The 26,901-nt window shown below is 43.6% G+C and overlaps 2 protein-coding genes across 2 annotated transcripts in view; both read left to right on the top strand.

Moving 5' to 3' along the window:
- The window catches only part of TRANK1 (tetratricopeptide repeat and ankyrin repeat containing 1), a 220,691-nt gene extending 203,855 nt beyond the window's left edge, over positions 1–16,836 (top strand). The window contains exon 27 of the transcript XR_005218462.1: positions 16,704–16,836. The gene's annotated coding sequence lies outside the window, so the exon portion shown is untranslated. The remainder of the gene's footprint in view (positions 1–16,703) is intronic.
- The window catches only part of DCLK3 (doublecortin like kinase 3), a 58,104-nt gene that overhangs the window by 7,147 nt on the left and 24,056 nt on the right, over positions 1–26,901 (top strand). The window contains exon 2 of the mRNA XM_037847101.1: positions 16,704–18,580. Within this exon, the coding sequence (XP_037703029.1) occupies positions 16,704–18,580 (1,877 nt within the window). The remainder of the gene's footprint in view (positions 1–16,703; positions 18,581–26,901) is intronic.

Below are 26,901 nucleotides of genomic sequence, written 5' to 3'. Positions count from 1 at the left end.
TAGTCCCGGGCCCCTGAGGAGAAGCATCTTTGGGCTTCAGCAGTGATTGGGGGAACACGTCTCCCAGCAATAACAGCCCCAGTTTTAGGAGTGTCTCTCCAGGAATCTGTTGTTCAAGACTGTTCGATTTAGTTCAAATGCTGTTTTGGTTTCATATTGGCTGCAACCAGAATCCTCTGGAACTTCAGTCTCTGTCTTATTCTCCTCAGATACCCATGTGCTCCCCTGCTTTCGCGGATGCTGTCAGTTCCCCTGTGCATAGTCCTGGAGCCCTCACTATCCCTGTTCTGATGGCTCCCTCTGCGAGCCTTTGCAACCCTGTTCGAGGACTTTCCCTGACTGCAGGGGCATGGTTACCCATTCTGGGGGCAGGTCAGAGTGCTGAGGAGTTGGTGGCCCTAGAGCAGCGCTCAGCACTAATGGAGGGGAATGGATGGATACATGTCACCATCTCCTGGCCCCTCTGATGACCTGTTCTGCACAGTCTCCCTGAGGTTCCCAGCAGGGCTGAGCCCAGTACCTGCTGGTTCATGCCCTCTGTGCTGCCTCCTGTCTCCTCTCCCCTCCAGTGCTTCCTGGGGTCATCTCCCAAATAAACTCAAATCCTTGCCCTAGTCTCTGCTTTTGGAAGAGTCTGTCCAAGTCCCTTACATTTCCCCCTGGGCTGCGTGTCACTCCTCATGCAGGGCAGTTAAGAGCCAGGGCCCTTCTGCTGTCCCTTTCTTCTGCTCTTTCAGCTGCTTCATTGGCCGCGTGTTTTAGAGGGAGGGTCTGAGATGGAGCAGGGTCTCCTGGGCCACGGTGGAATTCATATGAGCGAGAAACTTGTATCATGCTAGCCGCTGAGACATTTGGAATTTCTCTGTTGAGGCAGCTACCTGACACGCAGCATCAGCACTGTCCTTTTGGGGTGCCAACTCTCTCATCAGCCTTTCTCCATTTCTTCGTCTCGTACTGACACAGAAGAACTCTTGGATCCTTTACCTGTGATCTCCTTTAATGCTTCTCCTCTTTTCAGTGTTTTGATTTAATATTGAAGTAAATTTTATTTATGTGTTTTTCCCCTATGGCTTAGTTTTCTATGCTTAACTTTTTAAATTCACCTGGGATTTATTTTGGTATCCACTTGTGAGATGAAAATCCAAATTCATCTTATTTCCAACTTATTGGCCAATTGTTCCTGTATCGAATAAGAATTATTCTTAGCTTCCAGACTGGTTTTTAATGATCTTTTATTGTGTATTCAATTCTCATGTGAAGTAATATCTATTTGGGGACTATATTTTTCTTTTTCCTTAAATCCAGCTATTCTTGTGCAACTACCAAGACATTGTAATTGTAGCTCTGTAATATATTTTACTGTATTCATTACTCATTACTCGTTTCCTCACTGTCCTCCCTCAAAAATTGTGTTAGTGCTTAAATTGCTTCAAACCTACAACTTACATTTGGGAAGAAATGATCTGTTCAAATTATTAGGATTTCACTCTGGAATAGATAGTAATTTAAATGGCCCTTCTAATTCATCTCAAGATTTTGTAATTTTCCTTCCTGATCTTACACATTTCTTGTTAGAGTTATTCTAGGAATTTTCTATATGTTAAGTTAGAAATGTTATTGATTCTTTCATTGCATTTTCCAACTGGTTATTGTAGTTATATAGGAAATTTTGATATATCTATGCTATGCACATAAATAACACATTCATATGTATATATTTAAATTTAGTTTTTGCCTGATAGCTGGCCACTTTCTGATTATATTTTGAACTAACAACAAGTAAAATTATTTCATGAAGTTCCATGTGCTCTCATTGCCTTTCCAAGTGGCTCAGTAAATGGAGCACCCTATAACTGAAACAAATTCTGGGAGGAAGGAAGGGACAGCTGGGGAGGAAAGATCCAGAAAGGAGTTAGGATCGGGCAGGAATCCTAGAATCCCACCACCATCCAACTGTGGACTTACAGACGCCATGGATACAAACAGCCTGGGTTCATTTCATGTCTTCTCTTTGAGATATAATCTCTCACACATTAAAATTTCCCCTATAAGTATCTCTGACTCTTTGGGGACATCATTAGCCCAAACATTAAAGTCTTCTCTTATGTGATTGATACTTGTTAGTAATAAGTGATTGTATCTCCAGCCTGAGTAATAAAAGAGGACATCAGAGGATGCCAACTCTTCAGTGATGCTAACGGCAGCTCTGGCAGGACAGACTGGTTAATATGAAACCATTAACATAAAACCTTCTCAGGGTCTCATCTTGTGTTTGAGTTAAGAAAACCCAAATTATTGTATTACTAATAAAAAAGAAGAAAAGAAAAATCAAGAAATCAGTTGCTCTAAGTCGAAGCTCCTTTCTCTTTCAGGATCTTGGGGTCAGCTGGTGCCCAGGGATCGCAGACCTCCCCAAGAATCTGATTTATGAGGAAATCCTCAGTACAGGGTTAAGAGTGTGTTGGCTGTTAGAACCTTTTACGGCTGTTCTCTTTAATGACATTGATATTAACTTAGAATTTGAAGGAAATGAACATTTTCTACAAGGACTGCTTAACTGAGATATTTTACTGTTTTTAAGATGGTGTTTCCCAAAGACTTTCTGTCATGTGAAAGAAAACAGGAATCCTTACTTGTATTAAGAAGAAAGGGGGAATAAATAAGGAATCTGAGAATGATTGAGCAGTTGAAATACCTCCCTGGGTCCCATGTTTTCAGGAACATGAGTTCATTTTTTTTTTTTTTTCCAGATTGCTTTGTCTGCATTACAAAGGAAAGACAGGAGTGGCTGCCTGGCTTTTTGTTTTGTTTTGTTTTGTTTGTTTAGTTGCTTGTACTTTCTTCATCAGGAGCACAAAATTGGTGTCTGTTAAGTTGCTGGTTTCATTAGAAAGGAAAGGTGGAGTGTTGGTGTTGAGATGGAGAGGGCTGGCTCAGAAGAAGGACTTGTATCTCTTTATCTTGCCTTCCCCCCAGTGTGCTTATACGGCCATAAGCACAATGTGTGGGCTTTTAAGTCATTTTAAGTGATGATGTTAACAACCCAAGGGAAAACATGCATGATGGATTTATTCTATTGTGTGGAGGGAGTAGAGTTTTAAATATCTACCCATCTCAGGGGGGAAAAAGAGGAAAGTTTTATATTTTCCACTTTGCCTTGAATAACTGTCAAAAATTCTCAGCAGTTTCTGGCTAGCGAGCTGTCTCCATCTGGAGGTTGGCATTGTGTTTTTTTAACCTACAATTAACTCCCAATCCGCTAAAAATTCAGCTAGTAATAGTCATATCCTTTCAAAGCTTTATAAGGAATTTTTTTTCTTAAATGTTCTTACAGTTCTTTTCCTACTCTTGACAATATCATATTTTAGTGTAAAAGCTATAAAATTAGATACCAGGAAATCACTGATGATTACCACAAACTATTCTTTCATTCAGTCACATTTATTTATTGAGTGCCTACTACATGCCACTGTGGTAGACACAGTGATTTTAATTAATTTAAATTGAAATAGAAAATTTAGCCACATGTGGCTAGTGGCTACTACATTAGATGGGGCAGAGATAGAGAGATGGCGAGACAGACGTGAATGCATCAAATAAATACTGCAATTATCAGTGTTGATAAGGGCAAGGAGAAAGAAGCCAAAGCATTAGTGAGTGGGGTGGTTGCAATTTGAGAGAAAGTCTTCTGTGAAGGCCTCTTGGAGAAGAGACATTAGATCACAGACCTGAACAAAGGAAGGAAAGATGTGTCTGAGAGAAGTAGTTTGAAGACATTCCAGGCAACTCTGCATAATTATTTGTCTTTTTTTTTTAAAGAAACATGAAGAAGGAATGCCTTCTACTTCTGAATTTTAAAAATGCCATAAAACAAATAGTTGGTGCTCATTCCTGTTTTAGTGTTTAAAAGCCCTTCAGAATTTTGGGCAATGGGTGTGGGTCTAGATCCCTAGGAGTAGAACCTGAGATGAGGATTCTTGTGCATGTGATCTCCATGGGTGGGGTGGGGTGGGATGGGAAGACTGTGCTCAGAAGGGAGTGAGGGGAGCAGGGTGTGTAGGGGAGGAGCTAAGCAAGAGAGTGGTCTCAGCTGGACACGGGCCTCTACCTGATCCCCTGGCGACACAGAGTTGGCCCCATCTGGGATCAGGGCTGGCCTTTGTACACCTTCCCCCACCCACTCATCTGTCAATCATTGATTATGGGCTGCCCTAGTGGGGGTGAAGTTGGGTATGTAACCTTCTTTATGAAGTGGTTTAGGTCTCCCTTCTTCTTGTGAGAAATAGGAAGTGGTTTAGCAGCCAGTTCTCACAAGAGCTGGTGGATGGGGGCAACTGCCTGGTAAAGGGGATCATGGTAGTGAGCTGATCCTCTAGCATGTTGATGACTGAAGAGCTTTAGAGAAAAGGCATAGATTCAGGGGGCAGAAATAGATGAAAAATCCTGAGCACATAGCTGCTTGGATCACTAGGCCATTCCAACGATTATGAACTCAACCACTAGGCTGTTTTCATTAATACTACTATGAATTTTTTGGACTCCTGCACGCAACACCTGTTTATTACAGGCCTCCCACATGCCTGGCATTGGGTCTGAGTGTTTGGAGTCTCGCCAAGCAAAGCCCATTTATTTTGTAGACTCCATCACTACAAATTACATATTTTTGGCAAGTGCATCGCAAAGCATCCTGAGAAAGTTTAACCACAACCCCTGGAGAAGTCAGAAGCTGCCAAGGCTGACCCCATCAAAGCTCTGAAGACTGCAGAGTCTTTGTTGAAATCTTTGTGATCTCTTGATAGGCCTAGAAGCAGCAGTTGGGCTGTTTGAGGGAACCGTGTATGTTTCTGCCCACTGAGGCTGGCATCTCAACAGAGGACTCAGCCTTGCTTTGGTGCCGCTGTGGCCATCTAATTTAATCACCCCGTCCTTAGTGCTTAACATATGCATGTAGCTTTTTGCCTGTCATCTTGTTGCAATCCTTATAGCCACCCCGTGAGGCCAGGCTGGCGGCAGCTGTACAGGCCCCCATGGTAGTGAGGATGGCAGGGTGCTCTGCCAGCAGAGGTGTGGATTTGCGGTGCCTGTTGGATATTGGATGCCTGTTGCCGTCATGGTACCTTGGCTAGGAAGTAGGCTGACTTCCCTACTTCTACGTTAGAGGAAAACCAAACCATTCCGAATTCCCAAAAGGAAGAAATTTTACACCTTCATCTGCTTTGACCCAACATCACTCTTCTTTGTTTGGAATCTTAGCATCCCTTGGGGAGTTGTTTTTTAGATCATCCTGTCTACAGGGATATCGGGGAAGAGTTCACCTGTTTATCGCCAGTTGCAGGAACAGAGTGTGACTTTATTTTGCCCAGTTAGAATGCTGGCTGGCTTCACAAATAGGACAGAGTGAAACTGTCTAAAGCTGCTTTGCTTAGGTGTCAAGACCCACTGACGAGTCTAAGTCCCATTTCCTCTGGATGACCCCATGAGCTTTGCTTTTATTCCTTGGTTACAAATGATATATCTGTCTGAGTCACTGTTCAGAGAGATTCAGGGTCTGTGGGAGGATTGTTTCAGTTCATACTAACTGGCCTTGTGGACTTGGGATAGTTGCTTACATTCCCTGTCCACAATTGTAGCTGATAACTGAGGGTGCTGGGCTATGGGCAGATGTCCTTTCAATTCTCACACGCAAAGGTTTGCACGGGCTGTTTTTGCATCCAGCCATGCCCCCCCTTAGATTGAATGTGTGGCATTACTTCTGATTACAAAGGATGCATATTTCAGTGTAAGCGATTTGTGAGAATTTTTACCAGGAAATCCAACTAATCGTGTAAATGGCCCTTTCCTAAATATTTATGGAAAGTTGTTCTTTTTTGGTCTGGTCTATGTAAACCTCAGATAAACAGGACACTGGAGCTATTTAGGTTATTTATTTCTTCTTGGGGAGCTTAGTAGTATATGTCTTTTATGGAATCTCTCCATTTCTTCTAAGTGGTCTTATTTATTGACATAAAACTATTCATTACATTCCCTTATTAGAGTTTATATAAACAGCCCCAGTGTTTTCTAAATGTCATCTCTATTGAATATGAATGAATGCTCTATTTCTGGAAACACTTCCTCTTAAAATGATATTACTTGCTTGTTATTTAATTATATGTTCTACTTGGAGATTGTCTTACCAAGAAGTCAAAAGCACTTACAAACCTCTTTTTAAAGAATCTGTGGGCATTGCCTTCTCTGTCCTTGTCCTGTGTGCTAATGGGCAATAGAAGTTTCTGCTGCCTCTCAGGCTTGCACCTGACAAATGAGGGGCAAAAGTCCTCAGGGCAGAGTGCTGACAGGTGGTTCAAATATTACAGGTATCTTTACTTCAACCAAAGATTGGTCCAAACCAAACCATGAGGATGTAGAAATGAGAGAGATGTGGTCAGTCTCTCTAGAAAACAAAGACGGAGGAATTTGCTTTTAGAATTATTTCTGCAGCCTCACCTTTAGGAATGGACTGTGGCAAAGCTCTGTCTAGCCCGGTGTGTTTACAGTGTCGTTATGACACAGACTGCCGGGAGCTGGTGAACTGGGGAGGGCCCTTGGGTTTATAACCTGACGGAAAAGGGAAAATATGAAGTCTTGCAAGCATCTAATAACCTGGAGCGTGGGCCTGACATGGGGATACTTTCAGGGTTCCCCTTTGCAAATGAGTGCACCCAAAGCACCTTCCTGTACAGCACCTAGAAAAGTGAACCTCCACCCAAATCAAGGTTATTGTGAATCTCCTCGCTGCAACAGACAACTGGGATTAAAAATCCAGGTCGTAGAAAACAACAGCTAGGCCCGGAAGCCATCCCCTATTGGAATTTTACTGAGCGAGTGGTGAAACCCCAGAGATGAAATCGTCAGTGAGTTTGGGAGTGTTGGGAGGAAACAATAAACCCAGGGGTGAGGCTAAAAGGTAAGCTTTCTCCAGGGAGAACTGCATAAAGAAACCAGTGTCAGATGTCTCAGAGAAGGAGCCGTGGGCTCCTCAGACATTGGCACAGAGAGCTGCAGGTGAGAGACTCCCTCAGAGAAGAGGGAAGGACCAAGCCACTTTAGAATTTACAGGAGAAAATAGGGGCACAAAGCCGAATATGATGAAATTAACAGAAGGCTGGGCAAGGGCTCCTCTGAAGGAAAAGCGGTCGGAGAAATCAGTCATGGCTATGGTCCCTGGAATGTCCCAGGCCTCCCCAGCCTGGGAGCACATGAGGCCGTGTTAGCATTAATGTCCCGCTAGCCAAGTCCCAGGGGCCCTGCCTGCTCATGTGGAACCTTGGCCAGTGTCCTTGGCATCCCCAGGGCAGGACGTCACCTGCGCTCAGGTACACTGTGGCTCCTGTTCTTCCTCCAGTCGTCATGTCACCCCACCCCGCTGGCCCCTGCTGTTCTTTCTGCTGCGGCTGTCTGGGGATTTGGGGCCTGGGCTGGGGATGGCAGGTGACTGGCCTCTGCTTGCTCTGTTGTACCTCACCACCTGGGTTCCGGAGACTCATGGGACTTTTTATTTATTTCTTAATTTTTTACTTGTTTGTCAAACATGTATAAAACCTCTGCTACATTCAGGCACTATGATAGAGTCCGGAGATGGAATGAAGCCCCTGACCTCAGAGGTTATAGTCTATGGGCCAGATTTGAAACCAGATACATAACATAAAATTACATTATGCCCCACAGGCTTTTGAAACGGAGCTCCTTCAGCTCCCATCCTTAACCCTGTGCTCCAAAGGAGCTCAAACCAGCCCTTCTGCGATTGGGAGTGCAGGGGGCAGATGCAAAGGCGTCCCCTCTTTTGTCAATGCCTTCCATGCCTCTTACCTCCTCCCAGGTGTCTACAGATGCCCGTATACAGATGCCTCTTTCTTCCTCCTTTGCCTATCCCCTTGCCTGTCCTTTTTGGCGACTGGTGAAAATAGATAGTGGAGAGAGAACCCACTAGCTGGGCCAAAGCCACACACTGGGCCCCAGTTTGGATTTAATTGGGTCACACTGTTACATTTAAAGTGCTAATCAAATTGATTCATATTAGTCCAAGGTGCTTTATGATCTGTATTCTTTTGGTTCCACTGACCATTCTGGAAAAGTATGAGATATTCTGTAAGCAGTGCTTCTCAAATTTTAATGTGCATCAAACAACCTGGAGAATCTTGTTAACATGCAGAATCGGAATCTGATTCTGTAGATCTGGGGAAGGGCCTGAAGTTCTGCATTTCCAATAAGCTTCCAGGTGACACTGATGCTCAAAGTCCACTTTGAGTAGTCAAGTTCCAGGTCACTCCCTCCCACATTTCTGTTTGCTGTACTTAGATGAAAACCCTTAATCGTGGCTGGATTTTGGTTATACTGCACTGGTGGTGCCAAGTTTTGATTACATACAAATTACTTATTCACATGATGAAAAAGAAGAGACTGTCATGTTAGAACATTTACTGCTTGAAAGCATCAGTCTTGGGACCACTTTGGCACCCTGTAGCTTTTCTCTAGCTCCTCATTGCTCAAAGTGTGACATGAGCATCCCCAGGAGCTTGTTAGAAACGCAGAATCTCAGGAGTCAGCAAGACTGACTGAATCAGAATCTGCATTTTAACAAGATCCCAGGTGATTTGCATGCACCTTAACACTGGAGACACACTGCCTTGTAGAACACTGTAGATCAGAAATGGGAGGCTGCTGGGTTAGCACCTTTGGCAGGGTGGTCAACGGAGTCAGCTACAGCAGGCAACAGTTCATACCTTGGTCATTGGTCCTCCTGTGGGCTGTCTTTGAGGTGTAACCTGGTATCCTGGGTGTCTTGGGAGAGAAGATAACATTTTCTGGTTAGCATGGAACATGAGGGTATTTTTTGGATAAAACTCACAGAAGAGGAAACGGGAAATGTGGTGTGATGGTAAGATGGGTAGCATGTGCAGGGTAGATCAGAGTGAGTGGAAAAACTGAGGGAGTGAGGACAAGATATATTGGAAGGGGCTCATGGATGAGATTTAAAAGCGAGGAAAGAAATACAAGCTTGTTCACTTTAAAATACACTTGTAAATAAATGAGGCAGTATGTAAAACTCATGGTGACTCCAAAGTGCCTGTGATGGAAAAGTCCATCTTTAGATCAGCAAGTAGCTTAGAAAAAAGTATTAGGCATCTGTCAGGCAGCATATAACAAGGACTGGCAAATATCCCTCACTCAGTGTGGATGTATTATGTCCCCCAAAACGCCATGTTCTTTGATCCAATCTTGTGGGAGCAGAGGTATTAGTGTTGATTAGGTTGGAATCTTTGTATGAGGTTGTTTCCATGGAGATGTGACCCACCCAACTGTGGGTAATACCTTTGAGTAGATTATTTCCATGGAGGTGTGGCCCCACCCATTCAGGGTGGGTCTTGATTGATTTACTGAAGTACTTTAAAAAGAGCCACGCAGGCCCAGTTGCAGTGCTGCAGCCAAGAGAGACACTCTGAAGAATGCACAGGAGCTGACAGTGGAGCCGGAACACAACCTGGGATCAGCAGATGCCAGCCATGTGCCTTCCCACTAACAGAGGTTTTCCGGATGCCATTGGCCTTCCTTTGGTGAAGGTATACTTGTGTTGATGCCTTCACTGGGACATTTTCATGGTCTTCAGACTATAACTTTGTAACCAAATAAACTCCCTTTATAAAAGCCAATCTATTTCTGGTATTTTGCATAACAGCAGCATTAGTAAACTGGAACACTTAGATGCCATGTAGGGTTCTTGTGCTCAGAGGCACTTAGGGAAATTGGCTTGAGTAGGTCAGCAGACAAAAGACTACCCAAAACAATGGCACTTCTGAGATAAGAGCAGGAAGAAGTCTTTACTGTTTCTAATGTCCCAGTTGCTGTCTCTCATGCTAGTAATGAAGATTATGCAGTGAGGTCGGTAATTAGAGATTGGAGTGTCATCAGTAATGATGGCCAACAAATGGCATGACCGCTTCAGGCACAGTGATTATTTTCATTTTAACTTACACTAATTAATTTCTCTAGCTTTGATCGATGCAGACAGTGGCAGATTTTCCAAGTTATGAAACAGTAGCATTTTTTTTTAGGATCTCACAGCTTTATTGAGTGATTCATGAATTGGGTAGCACCACGTTCAGGAAGTAGAAGGAGGCTCCACCATGGGCAAGGGGAAGCTCAAGTAGAGCAAACGCAGAAGCAAGTGAGGAAATGTTCTGATTGGCTGACGTGAAACAGTGGCATTTTTGAGGGTTAGTGAGAGGCTCCATTCCAATTTTGTATTCATTTGGAAACCCTTCTTGGGATGTTTGCATGTTCAAGTGTAAGTTGGCAGATGTTTCTTCTGCCTCATATCTGCATATGGGCAAATTGAGTTTGTTGTCAAACAGCCCCTGGAAAACACTCAGGCCAAAGATTACTCAGGGAAAAGGAAAATTATTTCAGCCAGTCCTTCCACATCTTCCACAGAACAATAGGTGCAAATAGTCTCTCAGCCCTGGATCCTGAGGCCACAATTGATCAATTTGGTGAAACCACCCAGAAGTACAAAGTTAATAACAGAAAAATATGTTAAGGGGCTCTTCCCTGCTAGGAAGGGGAGATTGACAACATGCGGTTAGATGTGCTTTCATTTTACAGTCACTTTTTGTTGTTGCTCTATTGGATATTACCAGATATTTTTAAATACCAATTTCCATTTCTTTTAGTACACATAATTTGTAAATGCTCAGTGTTTGTGTATTACTTATGTTCTATAGCAATTTCACTGTGATTCTCTCATTTCTTTTTGTAATATATTATTACAGGTTTTCCAGCAGCAAAGGTGAGAATTCCAAAGTTAGTATTTACCATAGATATTTTCTTTTTCTTTTAGTTAGACATATTGCTTCTGATTTAAAAAAAAGCAGTATATTATTGTTATTGTTTTTTTTGACCTTAAACTCGGTGAATAGCAACCTACACAAAGCAATGATAAGTGATTAGACAGGAAACTGGGTTAAGGTGACTTGTAGTCGCTTTGGTAGTCTTTCCAGCAGAGTGGGTGTAGAATTGACCACTGTGGGATCAGGTTTTGTTAATTCATTTGAATTGCCACAGCAGAGGGAGAACGAGATTGCTGGGAGCCAAAAAACCCATTAGAGGTCATAACGGCAAAATGCCTGAGCAGACACTCAGTCTATTGGCTTCCACGAGAGTCACAGAGGCCTGGGATCAGTGAGCAGGATGTCTGTTTATCTCCCTGGAAGAACTGTATGCTTAGGATTGCTCCATGCTTCTTTTATTAACCCATCCCTACCGGTATTCTATTTCATTCGCTACCTGGATGGCAAATTCATCCTGTTGAGTCACATTTAGCATTGTATTCTCTTTGGCCTTGAGATGTGTATGGATTTGGGGGAACCCAAGGTTCCAAGACCTGCTTTCTTTAGGAGGGGAAGAAATCACAGTTTGAGTGCCCACTTTATGCCGGATAGTGTTCTGGGCACCCTCAGTGTGAGTGAGGTATCACTGCTACCTGGCAGATAGGGAAACTGAGGCTCAGAGAGATTATGTAACTTTCTGAGTGTCACATAAGTCATAAGAGCCTGATAGAGCTGGATTTAAACTTAGGTCTCCCGATCCCACATTCGGTGTTCTTTTCACAACACTAAATTAAGGCTTTCTCAAATGTTGAAGAAATGTACTGCTTTCCCCTCTATTAGTCTTTCCATATAAGCACTGCTTTGGCAAATTTTCCTTGTGGTAAATGGATGTCTGTGATCATGTTTTCTTTTCATCTCATTTATTTAATCTATTTAGGAGATAGGTGGTGTGATGTCTACCAGTACTGAAAGTAGTAACACTCAATTATTTACAGTGAGAGCTGGAAGACTGAGGCTAGCTAGATATTTGGGTTTGATGTTAGGGTTGGGAACTGGTTTCCCAAATCTCAAGAACATGCTATATGTGTTAGGGTGCTATGAATGTGTTCAGCCTGGCGTAGGGGAGTTTGCACAATCCATGCTCTCTCTTTGGAGAGTTTCCAGTTTAGTTAAGATGTCTTGGAAAATATTTACACATATGAAGCAAAACTAATAATTAGCCAAGATGAGCAGAAGACCAGACCCGGTATTCCGCCCCCAAGGGCTGACCTTTGGTCTCAAGTGTTCATGCTAAATGTTTGCTCCCTGAATGAACAGAACTTCAGAGGAGGGAGCGGGCACTGTGGACTTGGGAGGTCAGGGGAGGTTTTGTGGAAGATGTAGGTCTTAGGCCTTACAAGATGGAGAGGCTTAGGTGGATTGAGGGAGGGAGGGTTGAGTGGGGTTAGGATGATAGATCGGGGCCACCGGAATGTGGAGGGCCTATGTATCGAGCTGAGGAGTTTAGGTTTGGACCTCCAGGATGGTAAAAAGGGGCCACTGTAGGAGTGCCTTGTTGCAAGTGTTGCCCTTTCTGTTGTATGCGTGGGGTCAACTGGCATGGAGGAGAAACCTTATAAACATTTCTGTTTGGGGCATATGAAGCAAAAGCAGCAGTAACATCAAGTTGAGGCCAATTATGGTGCTGTAGTATGTATGTAGTATGTATGGAAAAGCCAGGCCTTACGAGGGCACCTTTGCTTTCCCCCCTTCCTGTGTCACTTCCTCGGAAACGGCTGACTTGGTGACTGAGGAATGGGAATTGGGATGTTTAATTTTTACTGCCTAGGCCTTCATAAACTATTTACTGTTGATGTAGGGGCAGAGTTGAGATTATTATCCTAGATTATATAAGGTTGAGCCATATGAAATCTCCATTTTTTTTTTGGAGGTCGACATGGGTGGAACAGCTGGCAGTGTCGTAGAGGTCAGTCTAATGGATTTTGTAAGTAAAGTTGTTGCTGGGATGAGTGGACGCAGGCTGGCCTTTGGCTCCCTGGTCAAGTTGCCTGGAGTAGGGTCTGGGACGCTGCTGCTTACACTGAGCTTGAGTCCTGGGTGGTGAGACTGGTCTTGGAGACTGGGCCCCGGTTCAGGGCTCTGCTGTGCTCTTCCCGTCCCTGATGTTTCCTCTCCCTGGCTACAGACTAGGCATTTGGAGTCTCTTTATTTTTCATTTTTTTCCTTTTCTTTTTAAAGAAGTAGAGAAAAATTTGTTCCGAACTAGGGATTTTTAAAGGAGGAAGGAGGGTGTGTGGAAGAAGGGGTTTGGAGATAAAAATATGTGCATCCTGAGGTTGTGTTTTTCCTGACGCTCCCAACAGCTCGATGCAGACAGAACTGGAAGTACCAATTCCATGGCCCTCAGTTGGGTTGAGGAGGGGTGGGGACTGAGTTCTCACTTTCACCCCAGACTGTGGAGATTCTGAATGAATTCCTGAATTCCTGGGCAGGAGAATGAGCATGCTCCAATGTTGGTGTGGTGGAGGCCAAGCTGCTCTGCCTTCACATCCTTAGTGTCCTCACCCTGGACCCGGGGCTCCTTGGTTAGGGATGGATGTTCAGATTGCTCCCCTGACAACCAGGAATCGGGACAGGTCAAGAACTAGAGTTTGCTGAGACAGGCTGAGCACAGCCATCCAAGAGATTATGCTGCTTTGCCCCAACTCTCCTGCCCCTACCCCACATACTGTGGGGCCAAGTTGTCTGTCATCACACCCAGATGCCACAATTTCACTGTTTGCCATCTTGAGGCCACTGGTCCCAACATGACTTGTAGCCCTGTCATCCTAGGGCACCACTCAACATATAAGGCTTTCAGTGTCTGTCCTGTTCCATGCCTGCTGCCGTACGCCTTGCTAACAAGCCATACTGGACCTTTCTCTGGGGCTTTCCTGAACCCCCTTCCATGCTCAGCTCTCCTGTATCCCTAATGTAGACACTGAATGCTTCTTTGTCCTCTTGGCTCTCCCAAGGATCCCTCTCCTCTCCCTTCCCTGGAATAACAAATTCTTCTTGTCTAGGGGCCATGAATCTTAAGGCAGTGATTAGAATTAAGCATCCCAGGGCTGCTTCAGAGCTGTTATTTCTCTTCCCTCCTATAGGACTGGACCCTTCCTTGGATGGCTTATATCACCCAGTGGTACAGCTTACCCCTTTCCTCTCACTGCCGTCTGGCGACTGACTAGACATCTCTCCTGTCTTACCAGCATCCTCTCCACCCTGAGTCTTACCATCATCCGCCGTGACCCCATTGTCTATGTAGACAGCCCATGCAGCCCCTGCTTTCACAACTCCTTGGCTTCTCTACTCAGGTGGCCTCATCTCATCAAATGTTGAAAGCCAAACTCAACTCCTGTCCTTTGAGCACTCTTGGCCCCATGTTTTCCTGGCCTCCTTCCATTTGATTTGCCTCTTGATGCCTCCAGGTTTTCCTGGTGGGTCTGCCCCACTCTCACCTCAGCCAGTGATTGATCCCTTGAGCCTCCCTAACTGTTTTAGTTTTCTGGGGCTACCATAACAAAGTGAAACAAACTAGGTGGCTTAAAGCAACAGCACTTTACTGTCTGACAGATCTGGAGGCTGGAAGTCCAAAGTCAAGGAGGTATCGGCAGGGCCGTGCTCCCTCTGAACCTGTCGGGAGAATCCTCTCTTCCTCTCCTTATGTCTGGTGTTTGATGCCCACCCTGGGCACTCCATGGCTTGCAGCAGCAGCACTCGAATCTCTGCCTCTGTTGGCATGTGGCTGCCTGCCCCTGTGTCTGTGTGTCCTCTCCCCTTCTTATAAGGACACCATCACATTAGATTAAGGACCCGCCCTGTTTTTAGTACGACCTCATCTTAACTAATCCCATCAGCAATGACTATTTCCAAATTAAGGTCACATTCTGGGATCTTATGGGTTAGGACTTCAACACATCTTTTTGGGAGACACAATTCAACCCATAATACTCTTTTACCCACGTTTGCTTGGAAAAGCCCCAGCCTTGGATATATGGCCAAGTCCCTTTTTTGTGTGTCTCTACTGAGTCATCTGAGGAAATAATCGGGACTCCATTCAATTAGCTGACACATGCATCGAGAGCTCTACTCTGTGTGAAGCACCATTAGGAAAACGAAATGAGAACCCCAGTCCCTTGGTACACATGCATTTGACACCTTCCCTACATTCTTCCTTAATTTTTTCAGTGCAGGACACACAAACTAGTATTACTGCTGTAGATCTCTCTCTCTCTTTCTCAGCGTCAGTTTATCTGCGACAGAAATGGAGACAGAGATTAAAGAGGCTGTGAGAAAAAGAGGGGTAAGAGATGTCTGCAAATAAATAGTTTAATGGTAAATGGGATTGTAAGGTCATAAATTTATGGCATGTGGGAAGTTCAGTACCAGCCACTACTTTGTCATCTAATCCAACACCTGTGTCTAGATGGAAATCATCTCAGAACAGATTGCATTTTATAATTAAAAAAACAAAAATCATCCTGTGTAAATATGCTGGGCCAAACTGCCTGTCCTGGCATAACTGGAGTTTCTGCTGTCGTTGATTCAAATACATTTGAAAGTAATTATTTTTAACTTTTTTTTAAAGGAAGCATAAATGGCAGATTCCTATGTGTAGGATATGACACATAGATCCTATGGGGTAACTTTAATAATTCACAGCCCACTCTCATGGTTTTACCAAGTTATGCATTCTATCATTTTCCTGTTTTCCCTCCTGACCCAGACAGAAATAGGGAAAAACTGAAGCACTTTTGCCTCAGCTGTTTTATTGTGGCTGGATACAGGTGACCAGGAACTACAAAGTCTTGTTTTATTCATGCACATTCTCATTACTAAAACTTTGACGATTAATCTGATTTGAGTTCTTTCTTTCCTGTTTTTTAACAAGGAAGGAAAAAAACCATCTGGAGGAGAAAGTTTCTATATCTAGACTGAAATCTCCTTCAACTTTCTCATCCGAACCCATAATGCTAGACAATCTCAATCAGAGCTGTAAGAAATGCCCACCCTATCATGTTGATTCCTGAGTTCTTGTGGCTATAGGTGAAGCTGTGTACGCTAGAATTCTATTTTGTTGATAGATTACTTCGCTGTTAAAATAAGGTTATAATATAAACTATGTATTAAGAGAGTAAGGACAGTATTAATAACTGGCAGTTGCTATGTACGTACTGTGTGTCAAGCCCTCTGTTTAGTGAGCTATAATCATTTACTCCTCCCAAATTCTGAGAAGAATGTAGTTATCATCCCTACTTTATAGATGAAAAAACTGAAATGTAAGTAATTTGCCCAAGTTCACATAAATAGGAATTGGCTGTGCCAGGATTCAAATCCAGGTCTGTCTCAAACGCTGTGATCATATCCACTTTACATTCTGCCTCATCTCGAGTGAACTGGAAGTCAAGCTGAGAACTGTTCTCAGCAAAGAGTTGGGTAAGATTTGCATTTCCTGGGAAGCAAACCTTGGGCCATTTATCTTAGCCATAGATCCTCGACGGTCTGTGCACTCTAGGGTAGGGGGGTTGTGCGCCCAGGGTCGGGCCTGGCCTAAGGGGCCCCAGAGGCCTAGAGGAGTCACCCCAGCCCAGTGCCAACTCCATTCTGCACTCCTGGTCTCTCACAGAAGAGTCTGGGGATTAGACCTAACATGTAATAGCTCCTTGTTTCAAGTAGACACTCAGAGATCTTACTGAGAAACTGTAATAGTAGAATCAATAATCTTTAGAAAAGTTTTGGTGAAGGGCAAAGCTTTGAACTCACCTTGACTAATATTTTGGTGTCCCTTTCCTGTTGCAGGACATCGAGCCCTGTGTGACCATTCTCTAAAATATTTAAGCTCAAGAATCACCAAGCGGAAGCTTCAGGGCACATGGCTGCCTGCTGGCCCAGGGAATCTGGAGAAACCGTTCCTGGGGCCACGCAGCTCCCTTGTGCCCATGTTCAGCCCTCAGAACGGCCTTCCCTCTGTCCAGGCCGAGAGCAGCCCACTGAAGCCCAGAGTGGTGACCGTGGTGAAGCCGGGCAGCCACCCGCTCCGGAAGATCACCCTGCTCCTCAACAAGCGGTCGGTGCAGACGTTCGAGCAGCTCATAGCCGACATCTCAGAAGCCTTGGGCTTTCCAAGGTGGAAGAATGATCATGTCAGGAAACTGTTTAACCTCAAGGGCAGGGAAATCAAGAGCGTCTCTGATTTCTTTAGGGAAGGGGATGCTTTCATAGCCATGGGAAAAGAACCACTGACGTTGAAGAATATCCAGGTTGCTGTAGAAGAACTGTACCCCAACAAAGCCCGGGGCCTGACGTTGACCCCGCACAGCCGGCTGCCTTCCCCAAGGCTGAGGAGCAGACTTTTTAGCAAGGCTCTGAAAGGGGGTGACCCCTGTGGGGAAGCCGAGGTTGCCAAGAGCTGCACTGGGACTGCAGGGTCCAAGGCAGCCATCAGGCTTCAGGGGAAGACCCCTGTGGAGCCGACGCCAGAGGACAAGGCAAGGAGCCAGAAGAAGTGGGTGAGGGGGAACTGGGAGCCTGAACCCGGTGGCAAGCCGCCCAGGGATGCCACTGTAGAAGAGAGGCCAGTAAGCGGGGAGAAGCACCTCGGGGTGGAGATCGAAAAAACCTCGGGTGAGATTATCAGATGTGAGAAGTGCAAGAGAGAGAGAGAGCTCCAGCAGAACCTACAGAGGGACAGGCTGTCCTTGGGGACCAGTGAGCTGGACATGGGGAAGTGTCAAAGGTACGACGTGGAGAAGCTGGTGAGGACGAGAAGCTGCAGGAGGTCTCCTGAGGTGAACCCCCCTGGGGGGGAGGAGCTGTGGAAGGGCGACGGCCACAGGGCCAGTCTCAGGAATCCCACCCAAGAGCTGAGGAGGCCCAGCAAGAACAAGGAGAAGAAAGAGGACGGAGACCCGGAAGTTCAGGAAGGCCATCCTCAGGTTGCAGCCAAGGCTAAGAAGGAAGCCGCAGGAGTTCAGCCGGTCCCGGAGGAGGGGCTGCGGGCACTGAAGACAGACGCCAGGAACGCTGGCCGGAGTAAGCGCGGGGGCTGGCTCCTGAGAGAGCGCCAGGCCGACGCCGAGAAGCTCCCCGGGGCACGAGGGGATGAGGAGGAGGCAGAGAAGGAGAAAAAGGCGTGTGGGCCAGGACGGAGAAAGACGGTTCTCAGAGACGACGAAACGACCAGGGTAAAAAAGGAGCCCAGGCCGAGGCCGGAAGAAAACAAGCCAGATCGGCCGCCGGGCCGGGGGCCGCGCCCCGTGGGCATCATCGCAGCCGACGTGCGGAAGCATTACGAGGCGGGCCGGGTCATCGGCGACGGGAATTTTGCGGTGGTGAAGGAGTGCAGGCACCGCGAGACCAGGCAGGCCTACGCCATGAAGATCATCGACAAGTCCAAACTCCAGGGGAAGGAGGACATGGTCGACAGCGAGATCTTGATTATCCGGGGCCTCTCTCATCCCAACATAGTGCAGTTGCACGAAGTGTATGAAACCGAAACGGAAATCTACCTAATCCTGGAGTACGTGCAGGGAGGGGATCTTTTCGACGCAATCATAGAAAGCGTGAAGTTCCCGGAGCGCGATGCCGCCCTCATGATCCTGGACTTGTGTAAGGCGCTCGTGCACCTGCACGATAAGAGCATCGTCCACCGCGATCTCAAGCCAGAAAACCTCTTGGTAAGCCTTGATGTCGCTGCAGCGGGAGAGGGCGGGTTTAAAATGTGCGATAGAATAAATATTAACCGCCTCATACTCTACTGATCTTACCCACTAGGACATTCCCTTTATATATTTTTTTTACTAATTGTTCCAGTATTTAACACTTTGGTTGTAGCTCATAAGTGCTGAGATAAATTGGTTTTGGTTAAATTTATTGAATGATAAACCTTCCAATTGAAATAAGATAGAAAACGTTTCTTCCATGCTGGGAGAAAAGTACTTTACTTTGACAATAAGCCTGTGGACTTAATTTCTTGGGCGTTTTGCACGTCCTCTGGCCCAGAGGCTGATGATGCTTACTGTTGGCAGCTTCCCCTCCAGGCTTTACCCCCCACCTCCACCCTCAGTGAAACACCCCTCTGGAACTTTTGAAGATATCACCTTGTCAAGGGGCCTCTGTGTGGAGGGGACAAAAGGCTAGATCTAGAGCCAGAAGTTTGAATCCTGGTCTCCTCTTTGCTGGCTCTAGGATAGGTCCTTTGTCTTCCTGTGCTTTATTTTCTTTGTTTATATTAGTGTCTGTTTCATAAGGTTGAGCGAGGATTGAGTGTGAGAAAGAGAAAATCAGCCCCTGAGAGCTGGAGCTTGTCTGGAACTCACATTCTTGGCAGTGGTGTTCTGTTGAATATAAAAAATTTCGTAGAATAGCCACATCAGACAAGGCTGTTCTGTGACCGTGATGGATTGAGACAAAAGCAAGACCCCTCATAATAAGGTCTGAATGCAGACAAAGACAAGAATATAGTCCAAACTACAAATATGGCCACATATCCCCCTTCTGGCTACTGTGAGTGACTGTCACACTTCATTCCTCCTACTTTCTAGATAAGAATTACTAAGATACCGATCATGGAATTACCTCAACTTCCTGATAGCATCCAATCCAGAGCAAAGCTCTGCTTTCTTGAACCCTACCCTAAATTACCTTACATAGCCCAAATCCTATAATGAGTCCTTTAAACTCCCCCTTGCTTAGATGCTCCACAGAGCTCAGCGGTGTGCATTCTCCCTTGTTGCAATGAGTAAACAGTTCTGACTTGTTCAACTAAAAGTGTTCCTGGTGATCTTTGGCTGGAAAGCACACCTCACACTGTCACTTTCAGGCATCTTTATCTGATTTTGTTCTTCATAGCCCTAGTCACCACTTTCTATATTTGTTCTGTATATAATATATATATAGAATAAGTATAGATAAATTCTATATATAATATATAGATGAATATTATTTATATATTTATATTCTATATAGATTAAATTATTCTATATATAATATACATCTGATATCTATTATATCTAATATATATTTAATATATATCAATATATATTAGATATATAATAGATATATTTATTTATCTATTATATATCTCTATAAGATGTATAATATTATATATATAAATATATATCTAATATATCTGTATCTAATATATATCTGATATCTATCTATATTATTCTATATATAATATATAGATGAATTATTCTATAGTCATCTGTTTTCTTTCTTCTCTTATTGGGAAAAAAGTTTCATGACAACAGGGGCATTGTTCTAATCAGACTGCACCCTGAAACCTAGAACCCTTATGTTGTGTGGTAGACCCTCAATAAATAGTAATTGAATGAATGAATGAACAAAGACCATAGCATGCTGCCCTGGAAATAGCATGCATTCCATCAGTGGCCACTGCCATTATTATTATTATTATTATTATATTAAAAACAATTCTGATATTAATGTGGATATCATGAGTAAGCAAGAATTATCTTCAAAACTGAATTGCTGCAAGTAAAGCAATAATGAATGGAGACAATGATCTAGAAGAGCCACCTTTTTTTGGGGGGGTGGGGGTGGTGGTGCAGGGATTTAGCCTATTTCTTTTTATTTTCATGGTTCTGCATCCTCCTGGAAACATTATCCCAGTGCATTCATTTGTCTGTAAACTGTTCCTAAAAGCAGAATAAACACTAAATGAGTCAAACTAATTATCTGGTGAAATGAATTCTGTGTTGACCACCAAGTCAAGCAACCTTGTTTTTGCCAAAATTCATAGAATTGCTGAAGTAATTAGACGGGTTGCCTAAATTGTCTGAATTATCATAAAATAATTCTTCCTTTGAAAAATTTCATTTCTGCCTTAGCTGGATATCCTTGTCCTTTCTTCGCTCACTTTTTAAAAATTTATTTAAAAAAATTTTTTTTAAACAGAAGTTATAGGTTTTCAGAAAAATCATGCAGAAAATACAGAGTTCCCATATACCCCTCTAATTAACACTTTGCATTAGTGTGGTTCCTTTGTTACAATTGATGAAAGAATATTTTAATTATACTATTAACTATAGTCCATCATTTATAATAAGGTTCACTGTGTTGTATAGTCCTACGATTTTTCTTTTAATTTTTGTTCTAGTAACATACATACGACGTAAAAATTTCCCTTTTTAACACAACTTACATGTATAAAGTTGGTGTTTATATAACCACTTACATATATTCAGTGGTGTTAATTACATTCACAATGTTGTACTACCATCACCACTATCCATTGTATCTGTCTTTTGGCTCTGAGCCCAGATGTTCTTCATGTGTGATGTGCTGAACAGTGTTTATTATGGACATGTTGTAATTGCAACAGAGCTGTGTTTTTTAGTGACTCCCTGATGTTTTCACTGAATTATCTAAGCAGGAGAGATTCTTATAAGGGGCCTGGGTCAGCCTTGGGCTGAATGTTTTAGGCACGTGTCTACTAAAGCATTATAATGATTACACAAGTATGTGGAACAAGATCATTTGCCCTATGGGGTCATTTTCTTCTGGGGATAGTTAGCTGAGATTGCCTTTTCTCAACAAGGTCCTGTTAAGCCATCTTATCCCTTGGACAACAGAGTCTCTCACTTGTGTTAAGGGATGTATTTCTCAGCAGTTTTAAAATGGAGAAAGTCAGCACCAGTTTGGATTGCATGAAGAAGTTTGCTTGAGGAAGTAGAAAAACTTCAAGGATAGTGTTTAGTGTAGACAAGCTAACTGCCTCTGAGAATTCATTTTGCAAGTCTTCATTCACTTAAATGTCAGTACATATGTGCTTTGTGTGCTTAGGGGCAATGAAGCGCGTGCGTGTGTGTGTGTGTGTGTGTGTGTGTGGGTGCACTTGTATGTGTGTGTATGTGTGTGTATGTGTCAGAGGCAAAACTGCAGAGTCACTATTATTTCTTAGTCTAAATATGTGAATTGTTTATTGGTGTTGAACATAACTGATACTTGAATCTTTTTCTGTTTTCTGATTTCAAGGGAAGTCCTTTCCCTTTTTTTAAGTAAAAAAACCTTTTTTTGTGTGTGGTAATATGGCTCCTTCAGAAGCCACAGAAAGCTATATATTTGAGCCATCTTTTGTGGAATAGATTAAAATATTTTGTCTTGTGGATAATTTGTCAGCTTGCATTTATCAAAATAGATAGGTCTGTCACATTTGTAAAAAATATTTTTCCTTTTTCTGGGTGATTAAAATTCAGTATATTGTTACTTCAGAAGTCTAAATGTTGTCTAATGCTAGTGATTTTTGCTTCTTCAGACAAAGATCAGGACAGTGTTGGATTTGACAGTTGGCTCATCATCTGGGCTTAGAAATCGGTTATCTCTAAACTTATCGATAGTGATAATTGTATTGCAAACTTGGTCGGCCTCCTGAGACTTAATTTTAGTAAATATCACCATGGTGACGGCTGTCCGTCAATTAATGCTCATCAGTTGCCTTTAATTTAGTGTTTTGCACTTGTATTGAGCTTTTTTTTTGTCAAATGAATTGTCAAACCAATTGTTTCTTCCTTTAATAGATGGCTGCTACCTGTGTTAAGATCTGTCTGGCTGACCTTAGGAAAGTGATTATATTAGAAATAACTCTTGATTACATGGCTGATTGTAACTGTTGCTGCTTTTAGAGACTTTCCAAAATACTAAGAACTCTTAATGACTATAGGAAGCTTATCATGTTGTTTTAATCAACAGAAATGTTTATATCTGATAACTGGACCCAGGAGTAAAATTTTAGGCCTATATTATTAAGTTTATCTGTTTCTACTGATCACATTTACTGATAAGGTGCTCATTCTTTTCTTCCCTTAGGATTATTTAGACTCCTGAGATCTTAGAAAAGAAGTTTTAATTATGAGAATTTCCAACTTGCAGAAAGATCGGTGTTAATTGCTTTTCTGCCAGTCTTTGCTCCCTTGGTGGGGTTGGAACATACTGTGGGTGTTGGCAGGGCCCTGGGGAGGGAGAGGCGGAAGCAAGCAGGAGCTGGAAAAGTGAGGCTGATCAGAGAGCAGCTCTAACAGGATGGAAGTGGACAGGCCAGGTTATTTAAGGCCAGTGAGGGATATTACATCCGACAAAGAATGCCGGGCAAGCAGGGTGGGAGGAGAGATGGAAGATGGAGCAGGGTCATTTAAGAAAACCTCTCCCAGAATAAGTGGAAAAGAAGGAATGGATTACTACTCTGGAATCAGAACTGAAGGGAATAGGATGGATAGACAGACTTGGCAGACATATAGTGCAGGCATTTCCCCAGTCTCCCAACACAGGTGCTACAGCTCCAGGGCCCTTGGAGACCCTTGGAATCCAGGAGAAATAGTGGTGGGACAAGTCACAGCTTCCCCCAGGACACAAAATGTACCCTCTTTCTGGCCTCTCATTGGTTCTGGGAAGGAATCAGACTTGTCTAGATATTAAACAGCTGAAAGTGACTAGGACAGAGCAGTGAATGATGCCTCCAAGTGGGGCAAGGAAAATCTGGAAGAATAAAAAATGGCCAAGCACATGCCTTGCCCATTCCACCTCTAAAATAAACCTGTCCAGTAACTTTTTCATCTCCATTCCCTAAGTTTCTTTTTTCACAGCTACTTTGATAACAAGAAATGTCAGTGGTTCTATAATACAAAATTCTCCCTGTTCAGCAAGACTTCTCTTGCACCAGAAAGGTCTTGCAAAGCTCTTAGAGGGTAATGGTCTAAGTATCCATAATGTATTTGTATATTGGTTGTACTACTTTAAAAATTGATAAAAATTATGAAGTAATTAAGAAATATGGATATCAGTATTACATGAAAGCACTAAAGAAAAAGTATGGTGATATAGGCCTTGTTTAGGTAATTGGCCAATTTTGATCAAGTCAGTTAAGAACATTGGTACATAATGGAGAAAATGCATCTCAAGAGTGTTTTCTTCCTGGAAACATCTCTGTTGTGATTTTAGGTTTTTACAAGTGAGGGTGGCTCTCAGTATCCATTTCAGCATTTTCCAGGAAAAGAAAAAGTATCCACACAGTCAGTTTAGCCAGATATTGTCAAGAGGCCACAAGTCTGAAATTTTTTAGTCTTTAAAATTCTAGATACTGGGTCATCTTGATAATTGTGGTTTTCCCCCCTCCTTCTGTTAATTCCTTTTGAAACAGCTATTTGAAAGGGTAGATGTTTAATAATTTACTGCAGACAGTAAATTGTCAACAAAGACAACCTTAAAGCAGGATTCATACTTATCAAACTCAGTTTATAAGTTTGATATCTATATTTTAGATATAATATGATATCTATATTTTAGAATATCTTCTAAAATCGTGATTACATTTCCCCCGGGAGTCTTAAGTCCAGCTCATTTAATAAAGGTAAATAACAACAATCTCCTATTGTCCTCTCACTACCCATGTTCACATGTGTTAGCACTACCCTATGAAAGTGTACTCTTGTGAGCTACTTGAGGGCTTGAGGTTAAGTTCTTAGAACTCTTTATTTTCAAAAAGTGCCCTTAGTCCAAGGAAGCAACAGGAAATCTCTCCAACAAGTTTCCAAGGTCTAATGTCTAGCTGTCTAATTGCAATAACATGAATCCCTCAGGTTCTGTTTCAGTTTCTTCCAGACATCCTATATGTTAGGGGTTAGTTAAGGGCACAGAGAGGAAGGAAGGCAGGAGGGCAGGAAGGGAGGGAGGGAAAAAGGGAGGGAGGGAAGGACGAGGAGTGGGGGGGGGAGAGAGAGAGAGAGAGAAAGAGAGAGAGAGAGAAAGAGAGAGAGAGAGAGAGAGAGAGAGAGAGAGAGAGAGAGGAAACTTCAGCCTTGACCCTTACTTCTTTCACCTCCTCATGCATTAAACCATGCCAAGTAGATTGTAACATTCTGCAGAGATTTTGATGAAGGGCATTTTATGAGGACATGGATAAACTGTTAATCCTCCTCTCTCTTTAATTGCTAATGTACCATTACTGTTAATCCTCCTCTCTCTTTAATTGCTAATGTACCATTTTTGGCAAGGATACTCTGCTTTTCAATATTTATACAAAACTCTTAAAATCCCTTTTAGTCAGCTGTATAGAATATATAAAATCAGGGATAAGGGATTATTTTCTAGGAATCTCACCTAGGCTGCACCCTCAGGCATTTGGCCCAAGATGCCTGCTTGAGACGGTAAATTTCCTAAGAATCCTTTCTGATATTTTAATCTTTTTAGATCTCAGAGCACCACCAGGGCCCCATGAATAGTTAATGAGGACCACAACAATATAATTCTATTTGTAATAACTTGGCTATTACTGGGTAGGACCTTGACTGTGGGAGTTTTGACTGATAATGTGGATGGGCATATAATTATGGGCTTGGTGCTCTATGTAGGTTCATTATTTTTCCCAGGAGGGGGTTGGAAGCAGGAACATAAAGATGTGTACCCTGTGAAGATAAGTCCTGTGTCTGCATCCAAAAGAGTAGAATGAATTGTGAGGGCTGAGGAGAGTGTAAGGAGAGGAAAAGAGCTCCTGGACTGGCTCTCCTTCCAGCTGCAATAGGGCTCCCTGACTAAAGGTGGTGTAAACCAGCACTTCTAAGACTTTCATGTGCACATGAATCATTTTGGCTTTTGTTAAAACATGGATGCTGATTTAAATCTGAGGAAGGGCCTGAGATCGTGCATTTCTGATAAGATCCCAGGTGATGCTGATGCTCTGCAGAGCAAGCTTTGAGGAGCAAGGGTTCAAACAATAAAATCATCTAGTTATGGCTCAAATGATAAAATCCTCTAGTTATCTCACATAAGAAGCCTGGAGATGGGGCTGCTTAGTACAGCAGGTCCAAGATGTCAGGGCAGTTTTTGTCATTTCCTTCAGGGTCCCCAAATGCCTATCACACTCCAACCATCACATCCCCACATCCATGTAAAAAGGCAGGGAAAGAAGGGTCAGGCTTTTTGTGCTGTTCTTCTTTTTTTAAAATGGAGGAAAACCTTTCCCAGAAGCTTCTGGGTATACTTCCTGTTCTATCTCATTGGCCAGAACGGGTCACCTGGCCTCCTTGAACCGACCGCTGGGAAATGGGTATGGGTGGCTGTGGTTAACTTAGCCTGATCGTAATGCTCTGTGTCTCCTGAGCATTGGCTGCCTGAGGGCTGGGCTGAATGTGGGTTCTGTCATCAAGGAAGGGACCCATGGGAAGGCAACCTGCAGAGACTTCCTATAACTCAAAGTGGTCTGAGCAACCCCCGTGCTGGGAGACAAAGGTACTAAACTCTGTATCCAGGCTTCTGTGCCTCATAGGGCAGGGTTAGGCCAATGGGGAGATGGTGACTGACATGGTCGGGCCCTGCTGGCCTTTTCATCTTTGTGTGCCAGCCACTTAGGGAAAGTTTGCTTAAGCACAGATGGGCCTGCAGTTAGGCTCTCTGGCCAGTGCACTTTCCTGCTGTAATGGCTTAAGCTTTGGCCTCTGTTCCAGGCCTGCCTCGGGGTCCTCAACCTGATGCAGTGGGTGGGGTATGGGGAACTCAAATACACATTTTGCTAGAATAGGACACTTCCTTGAGTTGTTCATATGTGTTTTCTCTTTGGATAGTTTTGTCTTCCCTGACTCTGCCAAGGTAGCCAGGCCCTTTGGTGCCCCGGTTTCGGCACAGAAGTGGAACCTGCCTGAGAGCTATTTCCCGAGCTCACTGAAGACTGTGTATATCCTGAAAGGGGGCTGAGGGGGAGACTCCATTCATGCTGTGGCCCCATCTGGGTCCCCTCAGGTGTACGATGACTTCTGGAGTGGCCTGCCACCTCCTGCTTACCCCTCTCCCCATCTCCATTATGGGTCATAGGGATGTTTTGAAGTCCTCCTTCACGGGTTTTGTGTGTGTGTGTTGGAGGGCGGGTGTCTCCTGGTGTGGGTGCATCTGGGAGGCACCAAACTTCAGGAAACTCTAGACACAAAGCACCTGCCAGACCTCTGTTTCCAAAATCGCCCCAAACCTCACAGGTGATTCTCCTGGTTCT

This window comes from Choloepus didactylus, chromosome 1, assembly GCF_015220235.1.
Source record: "Choloepus didactylus isolate mChoDid1 chromosome 1, mChoDid1.pri, whole genome shotgun sequence".
Lineage (NCBI taxonomy): Eukaryota > Metazoa > Chordata > Mammalia > Pilosa > Megalonychidae > Choloepus > Choloepus didactylus.
The sequence above is the reverse complement of the archived record's forward strand: the minus strand, read 5'-3'. Positions and strand labels throughout refer to the sequence as shown.